The following is a 20,455-nucleotide window of genomic DNA, read 5'->3' as shown; positions in this document are numbered from 1 at the left end:
GGTCTAATCCGATTCAATGATCTATGCTAAGCTAAGCTAAAAGTGATAACGCCAGACCCGGAGATCGGCTGAATGGATTTAAAAACGGTAAGACTCTACTGTATAACTCTTGGGGAGTTGTAAAATTAGCCTATTTCCAAAAAAAGTGGAGTGTTCCTTTAATAGCCATCCACTGTTTTTTTTTTTTTCACCAAATGCAACCAAATATCATCATCACAATGACCTCATCTTATTGCATGTGAGGTTATGATCTGTGCAGTCGTGCTGGTTTATTGTGTGATCTTAGTGGGAGGATGCCAGATGTTCAGATCACTTTTACTCGGTTCATGTTCTAAGCACTGTACGGTTCACAGATTGCAGGGTTCATAAGGCTCTTGTTGAAGTGATGTTCTCATGGCTCACGCCTGTCCTCCATTCAACCTTTAATTATTGTGTCACTCGTCCAGGTGTGCCGTCTATTTGATGCACAAAACTGCATATTTTCCAAATCGACTATAGTCAGGATCGTTGTCTGAGAAGCCTGTTGATCTGAAGGAAGCCCGAGGTTGATGATCATGTCCACCAAAGCTGAAGTTAGGCTTCAGAAGTTACATTTATTCTGCAAATCAGTTCTTTTGAAATGTACAGTTCAATGAATCAACAGCTCATTTGTGTCATCACTCAAAATTTTGAAAAAAAAGTCAGAAAGTTGATTTCTGCATAAATGTGGCTTTCATTGGGGTCAAGTCTTAAAATTATATAAATTGCCTTTAAACAAATACGAAACATGACTTTGTAATTAAGCTCACAGGTGTGGCATATCAAGATGCTGATTAGACAGCATGATTATTGCACAGGTGAGCCTTAGGCTGACCACAATAAAAGGCCACTCTAAAATGTGCAGTTTTATCACACAGCACAATGCCACAGATGTCGCAAGTTTTGAGGGAGCGTGCAATTGGCATGCTGACTACAGGAATGTCCAACAGAGCTGTTGCCCGTGAATTGAATGTTCATTTCTCTACCATAAGCCGTCTCCAAAGGCGTTTCAGAGAATTTGGCAGTACATCCAACCGGCCTCACAACCGCAGACCACGTGTAACTACACCAGCCCAGGACCTCCACATCCAGCATCTTCACCTCCAAGATCGTCTGAGATCACAAACTGTCAGAAACCGTCTCAAGGAAGCTCATCTGCATGCTCGTCATCCTCATCGGGGTCTTGACTTGACTGCAGTTCGTCATCGTAACCGACTTGAGTGGGCAAATGCTCACATTCGATGGCGTCTGGCACTTTGGAGAGGTGTTCTCTTCATGGATGAATCGGTTTTCACTGTACAGGGCAGATGGCAGACAGCGTGTATGGCGTCGTGTGGGTGAGCGGTTTGCTGATGTCAGCGTTGTGGATCGAGTGGCCCATGGTGGCGGTGGGGTTATGGTATGGGCAGGCGTATGTTATGGACAACGAACACAGGTGCATTTTATTGATGGCATTTTGAATGCACAGAGATACCGTGACGAGATCCTGAGGCCCTTTGTTGTGCCATTCATCCATGACCATCACCTCATGTTGCAGCATGATAATGCACGGCCCCATGTTGCAAGGATCTGTACACAATTCCTGGAAGCTGAAAACATCCCAGTTCTTGCATGGCCAGCATACTCACCGGACATGTCACCCATTGAGCATGTTTGGGATGCTCTGGATCGGTGTATACGACAGTGTGTTTCAGTTCCTGCCAATATCCAGCAACCTCGCACAGCCATTGAAGAGGAGTGGACCAACATTACACAGGCCACAATCAACAACCAGATCGGATGTGTTGCACTGCGTGAGGCAAATGGTGGTCATACCAGATACTGACTGGTTTTCGGACCCCCCGGACCCCCCCCCCAATACAGTAAAACTGCACATTTTAGAGTGGCCTTTTATTGTGGCCAGCCTAAGGCACACCTGTGCAATAATCATGCTGTCTAATCAGCATCTTGATATGCCACACCTGTGAGGTGGATGGATTATCTCAGCAAAGGAGAAGTGCTCACTAACACAGATTTAAGCCCGATTCAGATGGTAATTGTTTCTCAGGGGGACGTAAGTGATTTTCAGCATATACAGGGGGTAGTTGGTGATTTAATTGCCGTCCGAATCCAGGACGTCTGTGTTTTTCTCTCACCACCCCCGAAAAATCCCCGGCCAAATTACCTACTGTTTTTTGACAAACACCAAGGTCGTGTGGTAATTTAATTGCCGTCCGAATCCACATCTCTGAGTTTACGAGAAGAAATCAATTCAAAATTTAGCGTTTAAACCCTTTTTGAACTCTCCCGAACACCGTACGGTAACTGATGTACTTCGATGTAATTAGCATACATCTTTATTTCTGAAATGCTGGAAAGTATTTAAAAGAACAACACTTCATGCTCCACCACAGGAGTGAGAGCAGAAAGAGAAGAAAAGCATTAAAACATTCGAAATGGGTCTTTATTATGGCAGCAGCAGGTATGCAGTACAATTTAAAATGTGTATTATAAACGGATATATATCGCGTATAATTATATGCAACTATAGCGAGTCTATTTTCCTATTTTTAAACAGGAGATTTAAATAATCAAATAATAAATAGGACTATACATTATAAAATATGCTTGGAATAATGATAATATATTTTACATAAGTATTTTTAAATACATTTTCCACAATAATAAGAATAAATTTGTAAATTTCATTCTATTTACGGCACACAATCATGTGGCTGGTCACGTGAGCAGCACGTTCTCTGGTTCGCAGGATCACAGAACTCACTCCACTGTGAATAAATCTCCATCTGAATCCATGAGTTTTATCTCTGAGGTGATATTCAAATTCATTTTTACAGACGTCCATATGAGAAACAATTACCGTCTGAATCTTTAGACAGATTTGTGAACAATATTTGAGAGAAATAGGCCTTTTGTGTACATAGAAAAAGTCTTAGATCTTTGAGTTCAGCTCATGAAAAATGGGGGCAAAAACAAAAGTGTTGCGTTTATGATTTTGTTCAGTGTAGTTCGACTAGCCCACAGCTGAAACCAGACTAAGCCAAGGAAATATGAAGTTAGCGGCTGTGTTCATCCGTGACGAAGGACAAGAAATAAGGATGCTGCTGTTGTGACTGCAGCAGGAGACGAGAAAGTGGGCGTTCACGCAGGATGTGTTACTGTGCCCAAAAATAGCTGGAGTGAACAAAACAGAACAGAGCCGAATGCACCACTCATCCTCAAACAAGCCTAGACACAAACACCATTCGTTTCTGATTCTAAACTCCTCATAGCTCAAGTGTTAGATCTTTATGATGCATTTTGGACCCGGACAGATCAGTGATGCAGTAAGAGACCTCCTCAAAATCTGTTACGTAAAGACTTTGTGAAACCATATTTGCAACCCAGTTTACTCTTAGAATTTGCCGTGTTTCTTAATGAAGCAATGGGACATTCCACAAGAGAACAGAAGGTGAGAGATATTAAAAATTGGGAGTCTGAATGGAGCCGGACCTGTATGGGAGGGACATTCTAAAACGCTTAACATGGCTTAATGAATTAAAACGGTGTTTTTTAAAAGACCAAACTCAATAAACAAATTATTAATAAAGCATACCATGTACAGACAAGCAGATGAGTCCGGAATAAAGAACGCAACATGTTTAATTACGCGTTGTGTTTTCCTCCCATATTAATGGCTTAATGCATTAAAACAGTGTTTTTAAAATGACCAAACTCAATAAACATTGTTAATAAATCATACTATGTACAGAGGAGCAGATACGAGCCATAACACGAATGCAACGCGTTTAATTATGAGTTAAGCGTTTTCCTTATAATGGTTTTCTATGGGAAGAGAACTTGGCTTAATGCATCAAAACAGTGTTTTTAAAAGACCAAACTCAAGTTTGTCTGTACATAGTATAATTTATTAATAATGTTTATTGAGTTTGGTCATTTAAAACACTGTTTTAATGCATTAAGCCATTAAGTGTTTTCCTTATGGGAGGAAAACGCTTAACGCGTAATTAAACACGTTGCGTTCTTTATTCTGTACTCATCTGCTTGTCTGTACATTATATGCTTTATTAATATTGTGTTTACTGAGTTTGGTTCTTTAAAAACTCAGTTTTAATGCATTAAGCCACGTTAAGCATTATAGAATGTCCCTTGTGGGAGCTTTTCCTAGCAGGGGTAAATACGTAAATACAGGCCAATTAAGGAATTTTTTTGCCATTTAGAATTTTCTGAAAAGCATACTTTTAAAAAAAATCTTTTAGGTTTTCAGGTTTACCTGACCTGACCTAAAATCTTTAGGTCAGGTTTTCACAAAATTGAATCACGTCACCTTCAAGCCATGCTGACAAAATAACATGGAGATCATGCTAATTAGTCCAACTGTTGAAAAATGTGTGAACGGATTATCAGCAAAATGGACGTGAGGCTATATCTCCGCAACGCTTTAGCATATTAAAACCAAACTTGGTGTGTGTTATGATAACCACGACCTGAGGGTACCTGCACAGTTTCAGCACAGCGCCACCTAGTGGTCAGAAGGTATGACAATTGTTATATTTGCATAGAACTTCTGAATGTTTTGGCTAAAAACCACAAGACTGGTGTTTTTAAATTCAGTGCGACTTACCGAGATAACCGATATCCAATTTTCCCATTTCTGTCATTGTGATATTTTTTTTCTTTCATGAAGTGATATATTTTATGAACGCATTGGCGTATCGTAATGAAACAAGGTGTGTGTCATCGACACCATGCTCTGAAAATATTTTGGGGGCAGCACCACCTTGTGGTCAGTTATAATATAATTTCAAAAATGCTAAGAATTTTTGATTAGTTTGCCTGTTGTCATGAGACCGGTCTTTATAGATTCCATGGATCATACAGAGAACATCGATGCCAGTTATGCCACTCCGCATCGTGCCTAACAATGTCCCTTAGCTGTTATAAATTCACTGTATCCATGGCTTCTTCAGGCTTATTGCTTTAATCAGAGATCTATTATTTGTGCATGTTGATTAACTTTCCCAATTAGTGTTGATTTTTAGATTGTGTTTTTGATATTTACAATGACAGGGAGTGTTTAAAATAGGCCCTGGAGCAGATTTGACGTCATCATCATTCTGTCAAAAAGCTGCTCACTAAAATACAAAGCTGATGAAATTCATATGATAGACAGACTCTTCAGAAGCTGATAACAGAAGCTCATAACTGTCCGGTTCTTTAGACAGACAGATCATATCATATCAGAGCATCATATCTCTGGAAGTGTCTATTTGCAGTGAAACTCCAGCGTCAGCGTGTGTCATAGAGACTCTGGTGGAGGTCAGGTTTGTGTCGTTGACCTCTGACCTAAGCGTTCACTGGGCTGATTGTTCTGATGTGTGGAATCGGGTCAGTGGGTCAGTCAGGACCGCGGTCAGACTCAGTACAATCAAAACGCCTCCATTCAGGGCCGGAGTAAAGCGCTGAGGTCAGTAGTGCACTGAAAGCCACCGAGTTCATGACATTGACTGAAAGATGCTTCAAATTCGGCAGCATTTGCACAATGTATTATCTAAACTTAGTGTTGGGGAGTAACTAGTTACATGTAACAGTGTCACACAACTTAATTACAAAATAAATGGGTAACACTTTATTTTAAAGTGTCATAATACAGAGTAATTACCTAGTTAAGTACTTAGTAGTAGCCGTTGTACTTACATGAAACTAAATGTACTTACCGTACTTAATGTAAGTTATGGAACAGTCTGTAATTACAGTTAGTAATTATGTAGATGTAATAGGCAGCTACTGTTACACATATGTTACAGACTGAGTCTGTTACACAGCTACTTGTACACTTAAGTACAATCTTGATACACTTTATTTTAAGTAGCTTATGTCTGTGTACTTACATTTATAATTACGTTGTATAAAGTCTGCAACACATATGTAACAATCTTTTGGTTACATAAGTAGCTGTGTAACAGACTCGGTCTGTAACATATGTGTAACAATAGCTGTCTATTACAGCTCCATAATTACAAACTATAAGTACATGCTGTTCCATAACTTAGTTATATGGTAAGTACATTTTGTTTCATGCAAGTACAATGGCTACTAGTAAGTACTTAACTAGATAATTACTCTGTATTATGGGCACCTTAAAATAAAGTGTTACCAATAAAGGTTACTGTTATCTGTTACAGTTACTGAGAAACAATGTGTAATTAAATTGCAGTTACTTATGAAAATGTTAATGATTACAAAGGAGGTTACATCTGAATGCTACTTGTATTAATATTTACGATTTCTTATCATTTTAAATCTGTATTTAACCTCAAGACGATCTCAAAGTAAAAAGAGGTGCTTAAGTCTGATTTTGTGGTGACTGTGCATTAAAATGAAATTATTATAATCTTAATTAGGGCAGTCGTGGCCTAACGGATAGAGAGTTGGACTTGTAACCTGAAGATCGTGGGTTCGAGTCTCAGGTCCGGCAGGGATTGTAGGTGGGGGGGAGTGAATGTCCAACACTCTCTCCACCCTCAATACCACGACTGAGGTGCCCTTGAGCAAGACACCGAACCCCCAACTGCTCCCCGGGCGCCGCAGCATTAGCTGTCCACTGCTCCGGGTGTATGTTCACTACTGAGTGTACACTTGGATGGGTTAAATGCAGAGCACTAATTCAGAGTATGGGTCACCATACTTGGCCACACACCACTTCCCTTTCCCCTTTCCCTTCCTTAATTCAAGAGATGAAGGATTTTGGAAGTTGGCGTGATTGCTTTGGTGTTATGGATAAAAGTGTCTGCTAAATTTAAATGTAGAAAAGTAATCAAAAAGTAATCAGAAGTAATCAGTTACATTACTTTAACAAAGTAATTGAAATAGTTACACTACTTTTAAAATTTTAAATAGGGTAACTTGTAATGTATAACCTATTACATTTCCAAAGTAACCTTCCCAACACCGTCTAAACCATTTATCTCTTTATCCATCTCTGCTTGTTTGTTGATGCTGCAAATCTTTACACGTTTAAAGTTTATACATTTTTTAAAAATATAATATATATTTTTTCAGAGTGCTGTTGGAAATTGTTAAAGGATGTAAAAGGGTTTTGTAATTTTGCACATTATCAATTAGAATGTTGTTTTTGTTGACTAAAAATATGTGGCATTGGAGAGTACAATATGAATGAAATATTTTATATTAAAAAAAAAGAAAAATGAAGACTGCTCATATCTATTGAATTCTTTTTTAAAGACCCTATGAGATTGGCCTGTGGTGCACACTGTAAGAATGAAAACCATTTTAATGATAAAAGTCTAATTGCTTAACAGTATGTTTCCATATTCTATTCAGTGAAAAGCTGTAATAGATCAATTATAGAAAATTATAATAATTACATTTCACGTAAAAGAGCAAGTCGTCTTATTTTCAGTGAAGTCTATAAATCCCACAGCTCACATTTGTTCATTTAAATAACTTAATTTGTACATTAAGGTTTTATGTTGTTAAATTAATATTTATTGCATTATTTTAGTGTTCTGTATTTGCGTGAAACACGTTTTGTACATTAGTATTTACATTATCATTTAGTAATTTAAAATTAAACTTGCACAGTTGATATGTTCACAATATGATCAATATCATGCATTTAAAAATGCATAGGGTGAATATTAATTTCATACTGACATTAAAATCTTCTCTGGGAAAAATATGATCAATAGAATACAAGAAAGTCAGGTTTGGCAGTGAACTGCCCCTTTAAGAGCATCTGCCACTGACAAAACAGCAGCAGATCATGGTGACCATCTAAAGCCTATTCACTATAGTGTATAAATTAAACAGCCCTATTGTTCAGTACTTCCTGTTTGGAAATAACAAGAAAGGAAAGCTGTTTCATGGGGTCTTTATTGTGCATTCGGGTTTGATCAATGCACTGGGTAGAGTACTGTTGTTTAATCTGCTTTTATAGGTAACCATTTATTGTTTTCTAATATTGATGCTGCAGACTCCATAAGTGTGGTAAAATCAGCGTAAGGCACAGCCTCTCATAGTTTATGCTGTAATCTACAGTTGAGTGTCCTTCTGTCAGTCTTGACTAAACAAAGGCCGTCTCACTGTGTGTGTGAGTGCAGTTATTTATTCATGAAGTGTGAACACCAGTCGCGCAGCCGTGTTTCTCACAGCAGTTTTTGTGACGTAACGTTTGGGGAAAGGAAACACGAGCAGATTTCCTCTGTGTGCTCAACTGCACATATTATAGCTCTATCAATAAAGGTCTTCTGGGTCTGTGTGTGCTAATAGAGCTGTGCAGGGCTGGAACAGAAGCGTATTGGTTAATTCCTGTGAGTTTAACAGCCCATATTTACAGCTGTCCGTCTAACACTGAATCACTCGGTTGAGGAACAGCAGGGTGTGGGACTGGGGTTTAGTTGATGCCTTTATTTGTGCTTCTACACCCATTTTAAAAGTGTAATCATGAAATGAAATAAATAAAGCTTCCTGAAGAAACAGCATATTCTTTGAACTGTGTTTGTCAGCAGCATTGATGTGTTTGTAGAGAAGCAGTGGGTAAACCTGTTGCTCACAGACCCCTAGCCCTGAGTCATGTGTTGTGGTTTTCATAAAGAGAGACCCAAGCTGTGTTCGTATCATGGACTAAATTGATTGGGATAGTTTTTGTTTTGTTTTTCAAAAAATATAGAAATGTAGTAGACACTGAAAAATGCACATGCTGCCCCAGGTAACTTTATACCTCTAATGCTCACCCAGGCTGCACTTATTTAATGAAAAATACAGTGAGAGAAGTATTTATAAGAACTGTTTTCTGTTTTAAAATGTAAGGATCATGTGACACTGAAGATTGGAGTAATGATGCTGAAAATAGAATACTCAAGAATACTCAAGATGGCGCCGAGTATGGCTGCTGTGGTGTGGAACGCTCCCGTACTTTTGTTGTTTTTGTTTGTTTGTTCTGTGTTTAGTCATTCTCTTACTGTCAGTTTTACCAGAGACGAACTACTGGACATAAGACAACACACACCGGACAATTTTTTTCCGGTTTTTGATTATTCAGACGCTTTGTTGGATGTTTTGGTCGGAGGGGCAGCGGTCCTAGTCAAACGCGCGCTGGTTAAACTCCGCAAGCGCGGCTTCCGAACTGCGCTCCCAAGCATTCATCTAGCGAATCTCCGATCCCTTCCTAACAAAATGGATGAACTACTTCTCCTCACCCACACAAATAAGGACTTTACCAACTCTGCTGCATTGTGCTTCACTGAAACCTGGCTGAGTGAAAACATCCCGGATAACATGCTTCATTTGCCGGGATATCAGCTGTTCAGATCAGACCGCATCACGGAGCTAACGGGGAAAACGAGAGGTGGTGGACTATGTTTCTACATAAATGAAGGTTGGTGTTCAGATGTAACAACTCTGAAGAAGATGTGTTCTCCTAATTTGGAGGCCTTCTTCATAAACTGTAAGCCGTTCTATTCGCCCCGAGAGTTTTCCTCCTTCATTCTCGTGAATGTGTACGTGCCTCCGGACGCGTGCGTGAGCGCCGCGATGCAGCAGCTGGCTGAACAAATATCTGAAACAGAGCAAAGGTACCCGGACTCTTTTTTAATCATTCTTGGAGATTTTAATAAAGCAAATCTCTCCCGCGAACTGCCAAAATACAGACAGCACGTTACATGTCCCACCAGAGACAGTAATATATTGGATCATTGTTACACAATAATTAAAGATGCATATCACTCTGTCCCACGGGCAGCTCTGGGGCTCTCTGATCACTGTTTGGTTCATCTCATACCGACCTATAGGCAAAAACTCAGATCTTCTAAGCCTGTATTAAGAACTGTTAAGAGATGGACTAATGAAGCAGAGCAAGATTTAAAAGCTTGTTTTGACCTGACTGATTGGAGTGTTTTTGAAGCCGCTGCCACCGATCTGGATGAACTCGCAGAGACTGTAACATCATATATCAGTTTCTGTGAGGATATATGCATCCCCACCAGGACATTCTTATCATTCAATAATGATAAACCGTGGTTTACTGGGAAACAGCTTCGTCAGGCCAAAGAGGACGCTTACAGAAGTGGGGATAAAATCTTGTATAACCAGGCCAGGAACAGACTAACAAAGGAGATCAGAGTGGCTAAAAAGAACTACTCTGAGAAGTTGAAAAAAGAACTTTCAGCCAACGATCCGGCGTCGGTATGGACTGGTCTGAGGAACATCACCATGTACAAGTCACCACCCCCACAGTCTGTGGAGAATCAACAACTGGCTGACGATCTCAATGTGTTTTACTGTCGATTTGAAAAGGCCAGACTGACACCCAGCACCCGCTCTGATCTGCACTTCACACATTCACCTTCCCCCCCTGCAACCCCCCTTACTCCCTCCCCCACCATTCTACCTGCGTTTAAAGTCTGTGTAGAGGATGTGAACCGGGTCTTCAGAAAACAGAAATCTAGGAAAGCTTCAGGACCAGACGGTATTTCACCTGCCTGTCTAAAAGTCTGTGCTGACCAATTGGCCCCCATCTTTACACAAATCTTCAACAGATCTCTGGAGCTGTGTGAAGTTCCCCGCTGCTTCAAACGCTCCACCATCATTCCCGTCCCCAAAAAGCCCAAAATCACTGGACTTAATGACTACAGACCTGTCGCACTCACGTCTGTGGTCATGAAGTCACTTGAGAGACTGGTCCTGGCCTAGCTGAAGGACATCACTAGACCCTTGCTGGATCCTCTTCAGTTTGCCTATAGAGCAAACAGGTCTGTGGATGACGCTGTCAATATGGGACTGCATTACATCCTGCAACACCTCGACAAACCTGGGAATTATGCAAGGATCTTATTTGTGGACTTCAGCTCGGCCTTCAATACCATCATACCTGACCTTCTCTCAGACAAACTGAGACAGCTCTCTGTGCCCTCCTCCATCTGTCAGTGGATCACCAGCTTCCTGACAGACAGGCAGCAGCTAGTGAGGCTGGGCAAACTCACATCCAGGACTCTCACCATCAGCACTGGCGCCCCTCAGGGTTGCGTTCTCTCCCCACTGCTTTTCTCCCTCTACACGAATGACTGCACATCAAAGGACCCCTCTGTCAAGCTCCTGAAGTTTGCGGACGACACTACAGTCATAGGCCTCATCAAGGACGGTGACGAGTCTGCTTACCGACAGGAGGTTGAGCAGCTGGCTGTCTGGTGCAGTCTTAACAACCTGGAGCTGAACACGCTCAAAACTGTGGAGATGATAGTGGACTTCAGGAGAAACCCCCCTGCTCTCCCCCCATTCACCATCATGAACAGCACTGTGACTTCAGTAGAGTGATTCAGATTCCTGGGCACCACCATCTCTCAGGACCTGAAGTGGGACAATCACATTGACTCTATTGCGAAAAAGGCCCAGCAGAGGCTGTATTTCCTCCGCCAGCTAAGGAAGTTCAACCTGCCTCAGGAGCTGCTGAAACAGTTCTACTCTGCAATCATCGAGTCTGTCCTATGTTCTTCTATAACTGTTTGGTTTGGTTCAGCTACCAAAACAGACATCAGAAGACTACAACGGACAGTTAGGACTGCTGAGAGAATTATCGGTGCCCCTCTGCCCAGCCTCCAAGAACTTTACACCTCCAGAGTGAGGAAAAGGGCTAAGAAAGTCACTCTGGACCCCTCACACCCAGCTCACTCTCTCTTTGTACTGTTGCCCTCTGGCCGGCGCTACAGATCACTGAGCACCAGAACAGCCAGACACAAGAACAGTTTTTTCCCCCAGGCCGTATCCCACCTGAACAACACATAACACACCCCGGTACTGTACATCTGTAAATAACCCATCAAACCTTCATCTGTACATAGGACACATGCACATTCACAGTTCTGTCTATGGTCATGTCTCTTTTCTGTATATTTTTATTTTTACTACTATTGTTATCCTTAATTATTGTATATTCTCTTCATTAGTGTTCTTTATCACCTTAATTATATGTTGTCTGCACTATGTTTGTACTTTCTGTACTGGAAGCTCATAACACCAAGACAAATTCCTTGTGTGTGCAAACACACTTGGCAATAAAGCTCTTTCTGATTCTGATTCTGATTCTGATTCTGATTCTGATTCTTCTGAAAATACAGCTTTGATCACAATTACAGTTTACAGTATTCTGACATAGAAAACAGTATGGTCAATCTTTATATTAGAGTACCAATGTATTTTTAAATAAAAATACAAACATGTATGTACACAAGACGTGGATTTAATGTAAATACAAAGTAGTTTAAAACACTTGAGATAAAGTAGGTCAGACAATTTAAAATTCTAATAATATTTCACTTTTACGGTTTTTACTGTGTTTTTGTTGAAATAAATGCAGCCTTGGTGAACAGACTTTTTCATCAACATTAATTCCAAACGTTTACCTGGAAGTGTGCTTTGAAAACAGTGTGATTTAGCAGGATGTTTGAAAGATGCATTGTCAGAGCTGCACTGTGAGCATGAGGTGATGCAGATGGAGCAGAGGTGGAGCATGCAGGGAAAGACACTGAAGCAACCGCTGCATAATGCATGAGACTGCTGGAGCTGCAAAAGCCTCTCACGACGCACACGTGTATTTCCTTGTGCACATTCATCAGGCCTAAACATGACACTTATGCTTTAAAGTTGGCATTAACAGTGTTCACAACATATTTGACTTCTGTAATGAGACACATTTATATAAATGTAATGTGGGACTTGATGTTCTCGATGAGGGATTGAGTGAGTGATGAAGAGTGTCACTGTATGATTTTATGAGACCCTGGGGCACAAAACCAGTCATAAGGGTACATTTTCAGAAATTTAGGTATTTGGCCGACATACAACTATTTGAAAATCTGGAAACTGAGGGAGCATATTGAGAAAATCTCCTTTAAAGTTGTTCAAATTAAGTTCTTAGCAATGCATATTACTAATCAAAAATGAAGTTTTGAGACATTTACGGTAGGAAACTTACAAAATATCTTCATGGAACATGATCTTTACTTAATAGCCTAATTATTTTTGGCATAAAAGACAAATGGATAATTTTGACCCATACTGTTAGCTATTGCTACAAATATACCTGTGCTACTGATGACTGCTTTTGTGCTGCAGGGACACATCTCTCTCTGAAGGATGGTGGAGGTATATCTCTCTCACTCGTTGAAGAAAAGAGACACTCAATATAGAAGATATTTCTGAATTCAATTTCTCATGAGGTCTTTCTGTCTGTTCCTCACCGAGCTGATTTATTCGCTGTGATTAATATCAAGCTCATAGTGATCCTGAAGAAAGGATTTTCCAGTTCTTTGATTTGAGTTTATGTATCTGGGTCTGATTTCTCAGAGTGTCAGATGAATTGTTTTAATTGGTTGTCGTGTGTTTCAGGACCGCAAGCTGACGAAGGTGGAGAGGCAGCGCTTTAAAGAGGAGGCTGAGATGTTGAAGGGTCTCCAGCATCCAAACATCGTGCGCTTCTATGATTTCTGGGAGTCTCCGCTGAAGGGGAAGAAGTGCATCGTGCTGGTCACAGAGCTCATGACGTCAGGCACGCTCAAAACGTGAGGAGCGCTCTGCTGAACGTCTCAGACGAACACGGACCATGCTTGATGTGATTAGAGTCAGAGTCTGAGCTGCAGTCCAGTGTAATCCAGGAGAGGAGTAGATCAGAGTGTGCTGCCTTTTATATAATCATGATAGGGAGATGTCATTGTTTAGGCATTTATGAAACAAAAACTGTGAAATAGAAGCTGTAAAATGGTCAAGCCTCACTCAACTCACAACTATCAAGTTGTTTCTCTCCAAGGACGTGATGTCAGCTTTATCATTTAATGATTTGTGATTTATGAGCATACATTTAAAGGTACAGTGGTCAAAATAACAGTGAGCAATAACTAAAAACCTTCATTGGTAACACTTTACGATAAGGTGTCATTCATTAACATTAGTTAATGTATTAATTAACATGAATGAACAGTGAACACTACGTTTATTACAGTATTTATTAATCTTTGTTAATGTTAGTTAATAAAAAGAGTCGTTCATTGTTTATTCATGTTAGTTCACAGTGCATTAACTAATGAGGACAAGCACAACTTGTGATTTTAATAATGCATTAGTAAATGCTGAAATTAACTAAGATTAATAAATGCTGTAGAAGTATTGTTCATTCTTAGTTCATGTTTACTAATGTAGTTAACTAATGAACCTTATTGTAGTGTAATTTAATTATTAAATTTAATAACTGAAAAAAAAATACATTACAGAGAATTATTACTTTTAAAAAATCAAATTCAATCAAATTGTAAAATTGTGATTTTAAATGCTGTTAAATGTTTCAAATTATTATTATTTTTTTTTTACCTTATAAAATGTTTTGAATTTAGAGGATGTTGTTGATGACAGACAGCTGTAAAATATATTGTTCAGCATTTCAGGGCAATAAGATCATGATCTTTTATCAGATATGAGGAATGACCTGATGTGTAGTTAAAGACGCTTCAAATAAAGTGGGTTTTCTGAAGTCATGTGACAGTTTCTTTGAGAGGGAGAGTTCTGGAGTCGCAGCTGTTACACATTCTGTTTTATGCAGAATACAAGTAATATTTTAGTTTTCTCCAGGTATCTGAAGCGCTTCAAGGTGATGAAACCCAAAGTGTTGCGCAGCTGGTGTCGTCAGATCCTCAAAGGCCTGCACTTCCTTCACACACGCACTCCTCCCATCATCCACCGGGACCTGAAGTGTGACAACATCTTCATCACGGGGCCCACGGGCAGCGTGAAGATCGGAGACCTGGGTCTGGCCACGCTCAAGAGAGCCTCCTTCGCCAAGAGTGTGATCGGTGAGACAGCGCTCCAGTCGTATCCAGCAGCTCTGCATTAACATACACTACCAGTCAAACATGTTTGAACAGATTGAAAGATTTTGAATGTTTTTAAAGAATTCTATTCTGTTCACCAAGCCTGCATTTGATGCAAAATACAGCAAATGCAGTAATATTGTGAAATATTTTTACTATTTAATATAACCTTTTTCTCTGTGAATATGTGTTAAACTGTAATGTATTCCTGTGATCTGCAGCTGTATTTTCAGCATCATTACTCCAGTCTTCAGTGTCACATGATCTTCAGAAATCATAATAATATACTGATTTACTGCTCAACAAACATTTCTGATTATTATCAATGTTAAAAACAGTTGAGTGATTTTTTTTTTGATGAATAGAAAGGTCCAAAAATCATAATTTATCTGAAATTAAAAGCTATTGTAACATTATACACTATACCATTCACTTTACCAGCTTGAAGTCCGAATAATTTTTTTTTTGTAAAGAAATTATAGAAATTAATACTTTTATTTAGCAAGGATGCTTTAAATTGATCAAAAGTGATGATAAAGACATTTATAATGTTACAAAAGATTTGTATTTCAGATTAATGCTGTTCTTCTGAACTTTCATTCATCAAAGAAACCTGAAAAAAAATATATTTAGCTGTTTTCAACATAATATTAATAATAATAATAATAAATGTTTTTGAGAAGCAAATCAGAATATTAGAATGATTTCTGAAGGATCATGTGACAGGAGTAATGATGGTCAGCTTTGAAATCACAGGAATAACTTACATTTTAAAATATATTCAAATAGAAAACAAATGTTACTGTTTTTGCTGTACTTTGAATCAAAGAAATGCAGGCTTTGTGAACAGAAGAGAGACTTCTTTAAAACTTTAGAAATCTTACTGTTCAAAAACATTTGACTGGTATTGTACAGTGTTCCTTTATTCATTATTCTGGTTAATTTGACTTTGCTTTCAGATACCAATGAGTGTGTTGCTCATTTTACCATGTTTCACAGATTTCCCCCAATATCAGTGCAGATGCAAAAAACATCCTTAGATTCCTAGACTGCCTTCAACATTTTGTCAATCATTTAATTACAGAAGTGAGCTGCAGCTACATTGAGCCCCATTAAAGCAGATTGTGTGTTTGTCTGTGTGTCAGAGCATCTTGGCGTGCTGTCATTAGTTTGTGTGATCGTATCCTCAGGGACGCCGGAGTTCATGGCTCCAGAGATGTACGAGGAGCACTACGATGAGTCCGTGGACGTCTACGCGTTTGGCATGTGCATGCTGGAGATGGCCACGTCTGAGTACCCATATTCAGAGTGCCAGAACGCCGCTCAGATCTACCGCAAAGTCACCAGCGTAAGTCACACTGCACTTGAGCCCTTTCTTACTGCAGTGATCGTCTCATTTCAGTAAGACTGCTGTGATTGTATGACTGATTTGATCTTTGAGACTCATCTTATTACACAGGCTGCTAAAATCCACCTCAGCGTGTTTCTGCATGTTCATAAAGCACAAACAAGGAAATTCAAAGCATAAAAAGTCAGCATATTATTCACTGAATTGGAGCCTCTCTACAAACATGACTTTTTGCATGGAAAAGACTCCCATTCAGCTCTGACTTCAGTCTGATAGGAAACGCACACATTACACCATCACATCAGTTTAATGTACTGTTCTTCTAAATTACAAATTTGGTGATATGTATTTCTAATTCCATTTTTACAGACCAATTGTCACAGAGCGTGGTTGTGGTCAAGCACACGACAATAGAGTAAATGTAAATAGTCAGCATCAACACACATATTCCATTCAGTAACATCCAGGACAAAGGGTGAACAGAAACTGATGGCTGATAAAGACAGGCAAAAAAGGGGCAAACGAGATGATTAATCAACACAGGTGAAACAGAACGAATGGCGATTAACTAATAATATCTGAATGGGAACAGGAAACAGGAAGGACCAAATATGGGCATAAGGGAGCACATGGGAACAAAACACAAGACATAATACAACACAAGCCTGACACAAATCTGGAGTAGATGCCACAGTTACGTCACTTGCAGTTTCGTGTGCATTGTGTTGGCAGAAAAACACTGGTAACAAGTGGAGGGAAACGGGTCAAATTTGTGGAATAAGAAAAAATGTATTGTGTGCCTTTAGATGTCAGAATCGGAATGCAAACCATTTTTATGGAAAACTGTCATCAATAACGCGATTTGAAGCTTTAACAGACAGACTATTGATGAAAACTGCTATGATTACTCTACTTTTAAAAGGGTCATGTAATGCCCATTTTCCACAAGTTGATATTAGTCTTTAGGGTCTTAATGAAAAGTCTGTAACACAGTTTGGTTGACCCATTCATCGTGAAACTTGCTAATTAGCACATTATTAGGAAAGGCTATTTGCAAAGATTAATTTAAAAAAACTTTGTACTCACTTCTTCTGGAGGTGAAGCTGGATCACGAATGATTTGCGCGAACATAGACACATTTAGGTAGATCGAGGGCGCATTCCCTTCAGAACCAAACGTAATCCTCTTCAGTGGCTCAGATGACGCGAGTAAAAGACAACTGCTATGTTCATTATTACATCCAACAACAGAACACCTCAATCGCTTAGGAGTCATTCTTGTCTACATCTGCTCTGGCGGTGAAACAGCTGATGACAGCAGTGGTATACCCACTAGCAAAGGTCAAGGATTTCCGGATACCCACTTAAAAAAGCACGAGGATACGTAAAAACATCTTTGTGACAGAACTTTCACACGTTCATTCATAAATTCACCCCGTCTGTGTTGCGATCGAAGCACTGATTTTTGATAATCGCGCTGTGTTTCTGTTGTTGATGACCAGTGATATTGCGCATCTTTCATTTCAACTGGCTGAGGCCATCCTAAAAATGCGACACTGCTGCACGTCGCCACAAAAGCTTATCATTTGCACGCGTTTTTATGCCTTGCCCATTTAAACATTCAAAAGAGTTTATAAGCATTCAAATACACGACTCAGGAAAAACTCAAATGAGTATTCAGAGAAAATAGGAATATTTTATTTCTCTCAGTTTGTGCCCCTTGTACTCCTGACCCTACTTTTTTCTGTTTTGTCAACCTATCTCTTGAAGTTTTCAGATTTTGAAATTTTATTGGGTGCAGATACGAATTCTGTAATGCCGCATTTCCTAGATCGATCTGGACCAAAGGAATCACACTCTCAAGCTTTGTGTTCTGACAAACTTCGGCAATGTGTAACCTCATCCTCGTTGGTGGATAGTTGGCGTTTATTAAACCCTTCTGCTAAGTCTTTCACTTTCTTTTCTGCTACTCATAAATCCTATTCTCGAATTGACTATATTTTCATTTCTACTTCTTTATCTTCAGCTGTTCGTGATGCCGATATCTGTTCCTTATCTTTGTCGGATCATGATGGAAATTTGTGCAGATTATCTTTGATCCCTCGGCCATCTCGTGCCACTAGATGGAGATTTAACCCTAAATTGTTACAGGATGAAAATTGTTGCAGTCAATTCAGAAATAAATTTGCTGAGTTTATTGAAATTAACCAAGGTTCAGTGGATGATCCTCAAACACTTTGGAATGCAGTTAAAGGATTTATAAGGAATAACTCAATTTCATATGCCTCTTTCCTTCAGAAAAACCAAAACAAAAAGATAGTTGAACTGGGATCACAGCTCCAGAATCTGACTAGAGATAATCAGCGTTTCTCAGACAATACACTCAGTAAAATCATGGCATTTAGGTCCGAACTCAATTCATTACTGAGATCCAGGGCAGAATTCCTGATCCAAAGATCCAGGCAGAATTATTATTTTCAAGGGAGTAGACCAAGCCACCTTTTAGTCCTAAGATTACGCAACAGTGAAAAATTGGCTAATATTTCAGCAGTTAAATCCCAATCTGGGCTCATTATGACAGACCCAAATGACATTAATATCGCCTTTCACTCTTTTTACTCTAACCTCTATACTACTTCTGCTGATGGTGACCCTGACTCTTTTGCATTTTTTCTGTCCAACCTTGATTTACCTAGGCTGTCATATTCGGATTCGGAATACCTGGCTGAACCGATCTATCTTCAGCAGCTGGAGTCAGCAATCTGATCTATGAACAAGGGGAAATCCCCAGGCATAGATGGCATTCCAATCGAATTGTATACCACTTTCTGGTCTGATTTAGGCCCCCTCATGTTAGATATGATACATTTTTCAGTTACTCAAGGCTCATTTCACCCATCCATTAATATAGCTGTTATTTCTCTCTTGTTAAAAAAAGATAAAGATCCGACTTCCTGTTCTAGTTACCGGCCACTTTCTTTGATAGGGACTGATGTTAAATTATATGCTAAAGTAATCTCTAGTTCATCATGACCAAACAGGATTCATTAAATCTCGCTCAGCTTCGGATAACTTACGGAGGTTATATCATATTATTAATTCAAATAATAGTTTGTCCTCCCCTTGCACAGTACTATCTCTAGATGCGATGAAAGCTTTCGACCAGCTAGAATGGAACTATTTATGGGCGGTTCTACAGCATCTGGGTCTGGGATCAAGTTTCATAAATATGATAAAAGTTCTGTATGCCAATCCAGCAGTCACGATTCTCACAGGTGCTGTTCGCTCTGACCCATTCTTTATACATCGAGGTACTCGTCAGGGTTGCCCGCTGTCTCCTCTGTTATTTGCCCTATCCTTGGAACCCTTAGCTCAAGCGGTCCGACAATCTGAAACTATTTCTCACATAAATATACGGAATACTCATCATCATATTTCTTTGTTTGCTGATGATATCGTATTGTTTTTGGAGAAACCGTCACATTCTATTCCTCGTGTGTTGAATTTATTTGACCATTTTGGATCTCTCTCTGGGTTTAAAATTAATTGGAGTAAGTGATGTTTACTTCCCCTCAATTCTAAAATTGATTCCATGTCCCTTTCTATATCTATTCCATTGGTTCAAAACTTTAAGTACTTGGGGATAGATGTTTTTCCTTCCCTGCAGGAAATCGTCTCATAAAACTATAATGGTATTCTAGCCAAAGTAGCCACAGATTTTGAAAATTGGTCTTGTCTTCCTGCTTCTTTTCAGGCCCGTATATCGGTGATTAAAATGAATGTTCTCCCACGTATTAATTTATTTTCTTCCATGATTCCTCTCGCTCCACCGGTTGGCTACTGCATAAACTAGATACATGTATTTCACGGTATATATGGGATGGGAAATGTCCTTGTATTAAACTGACTACTTTACAACGATGTAGATTACATGGAGGTCTTTCTTTCCCTAATTTTAGATTGTATGCTCAAGCCTTTGTGCTGACACTTCTGTGTCTTGAAGAGTAATTGAGGAATCTATTGTTTATCCGTATAAATTGAAGCATCTTGTTTTTTCGGGAGTTCTGCTTAGGCAGTGTAAATTGGATTGGATTCAATTTATTGTCATTGCACATGTAGGTACAAGGCAACGAAATGCAATGAACGAGCTGAAGAAGAAGAAATACAGCATAACATGAGGAAAGAGAGGAGAAAAAAAATTGTCCTCACACTAC

General features: G+C 39.3%; 1 protein-coding gene across 1 annotated transcript in view; it reads left to right on the top strand.

Moving 5' to 3' along the window:
* Nucleotides 1–20,455, top strand: part of LOC306849922 (serine/threonine-protein kinase WNK2-like) — a gene marked incomplete at both ends in the record, with an annotated part of 97,968 nt that overhangs the window by 10,752 nt on the left and 66,761 nt on the right. Inside the window, 3 exons of the mRNA XM_079385305.1 lie at nt 13,423–13,595; nt 14,656–14,876; nt 16,085–16,242. Coding sequence (XP_079241431.1) covers nt 13,423–13,595; nt 14,656–14,876; nt 16,085–16,242 — 552 coding nt within the window. The remainder of the gene's footprint in view (nt 1–13,422; nt 13,596–14,655; nt 14,877–16,084; nt 16,243–20,455) is intronic.

This window comes from Barbus barbus (assembly GCF_936440315.1).
Source record: "Barbus barbus genome assembly, chromosome: 29".
Taxonomy (NCBI): Eukaryota; Metazoa; Chordata; class Actinopteri; order Cypriniformes; family Cyprinidae; genus Barbus; species Barbus barbus.
This window is presented reverse-complemented; position numbering and strand designations above follow the sequence as displayed.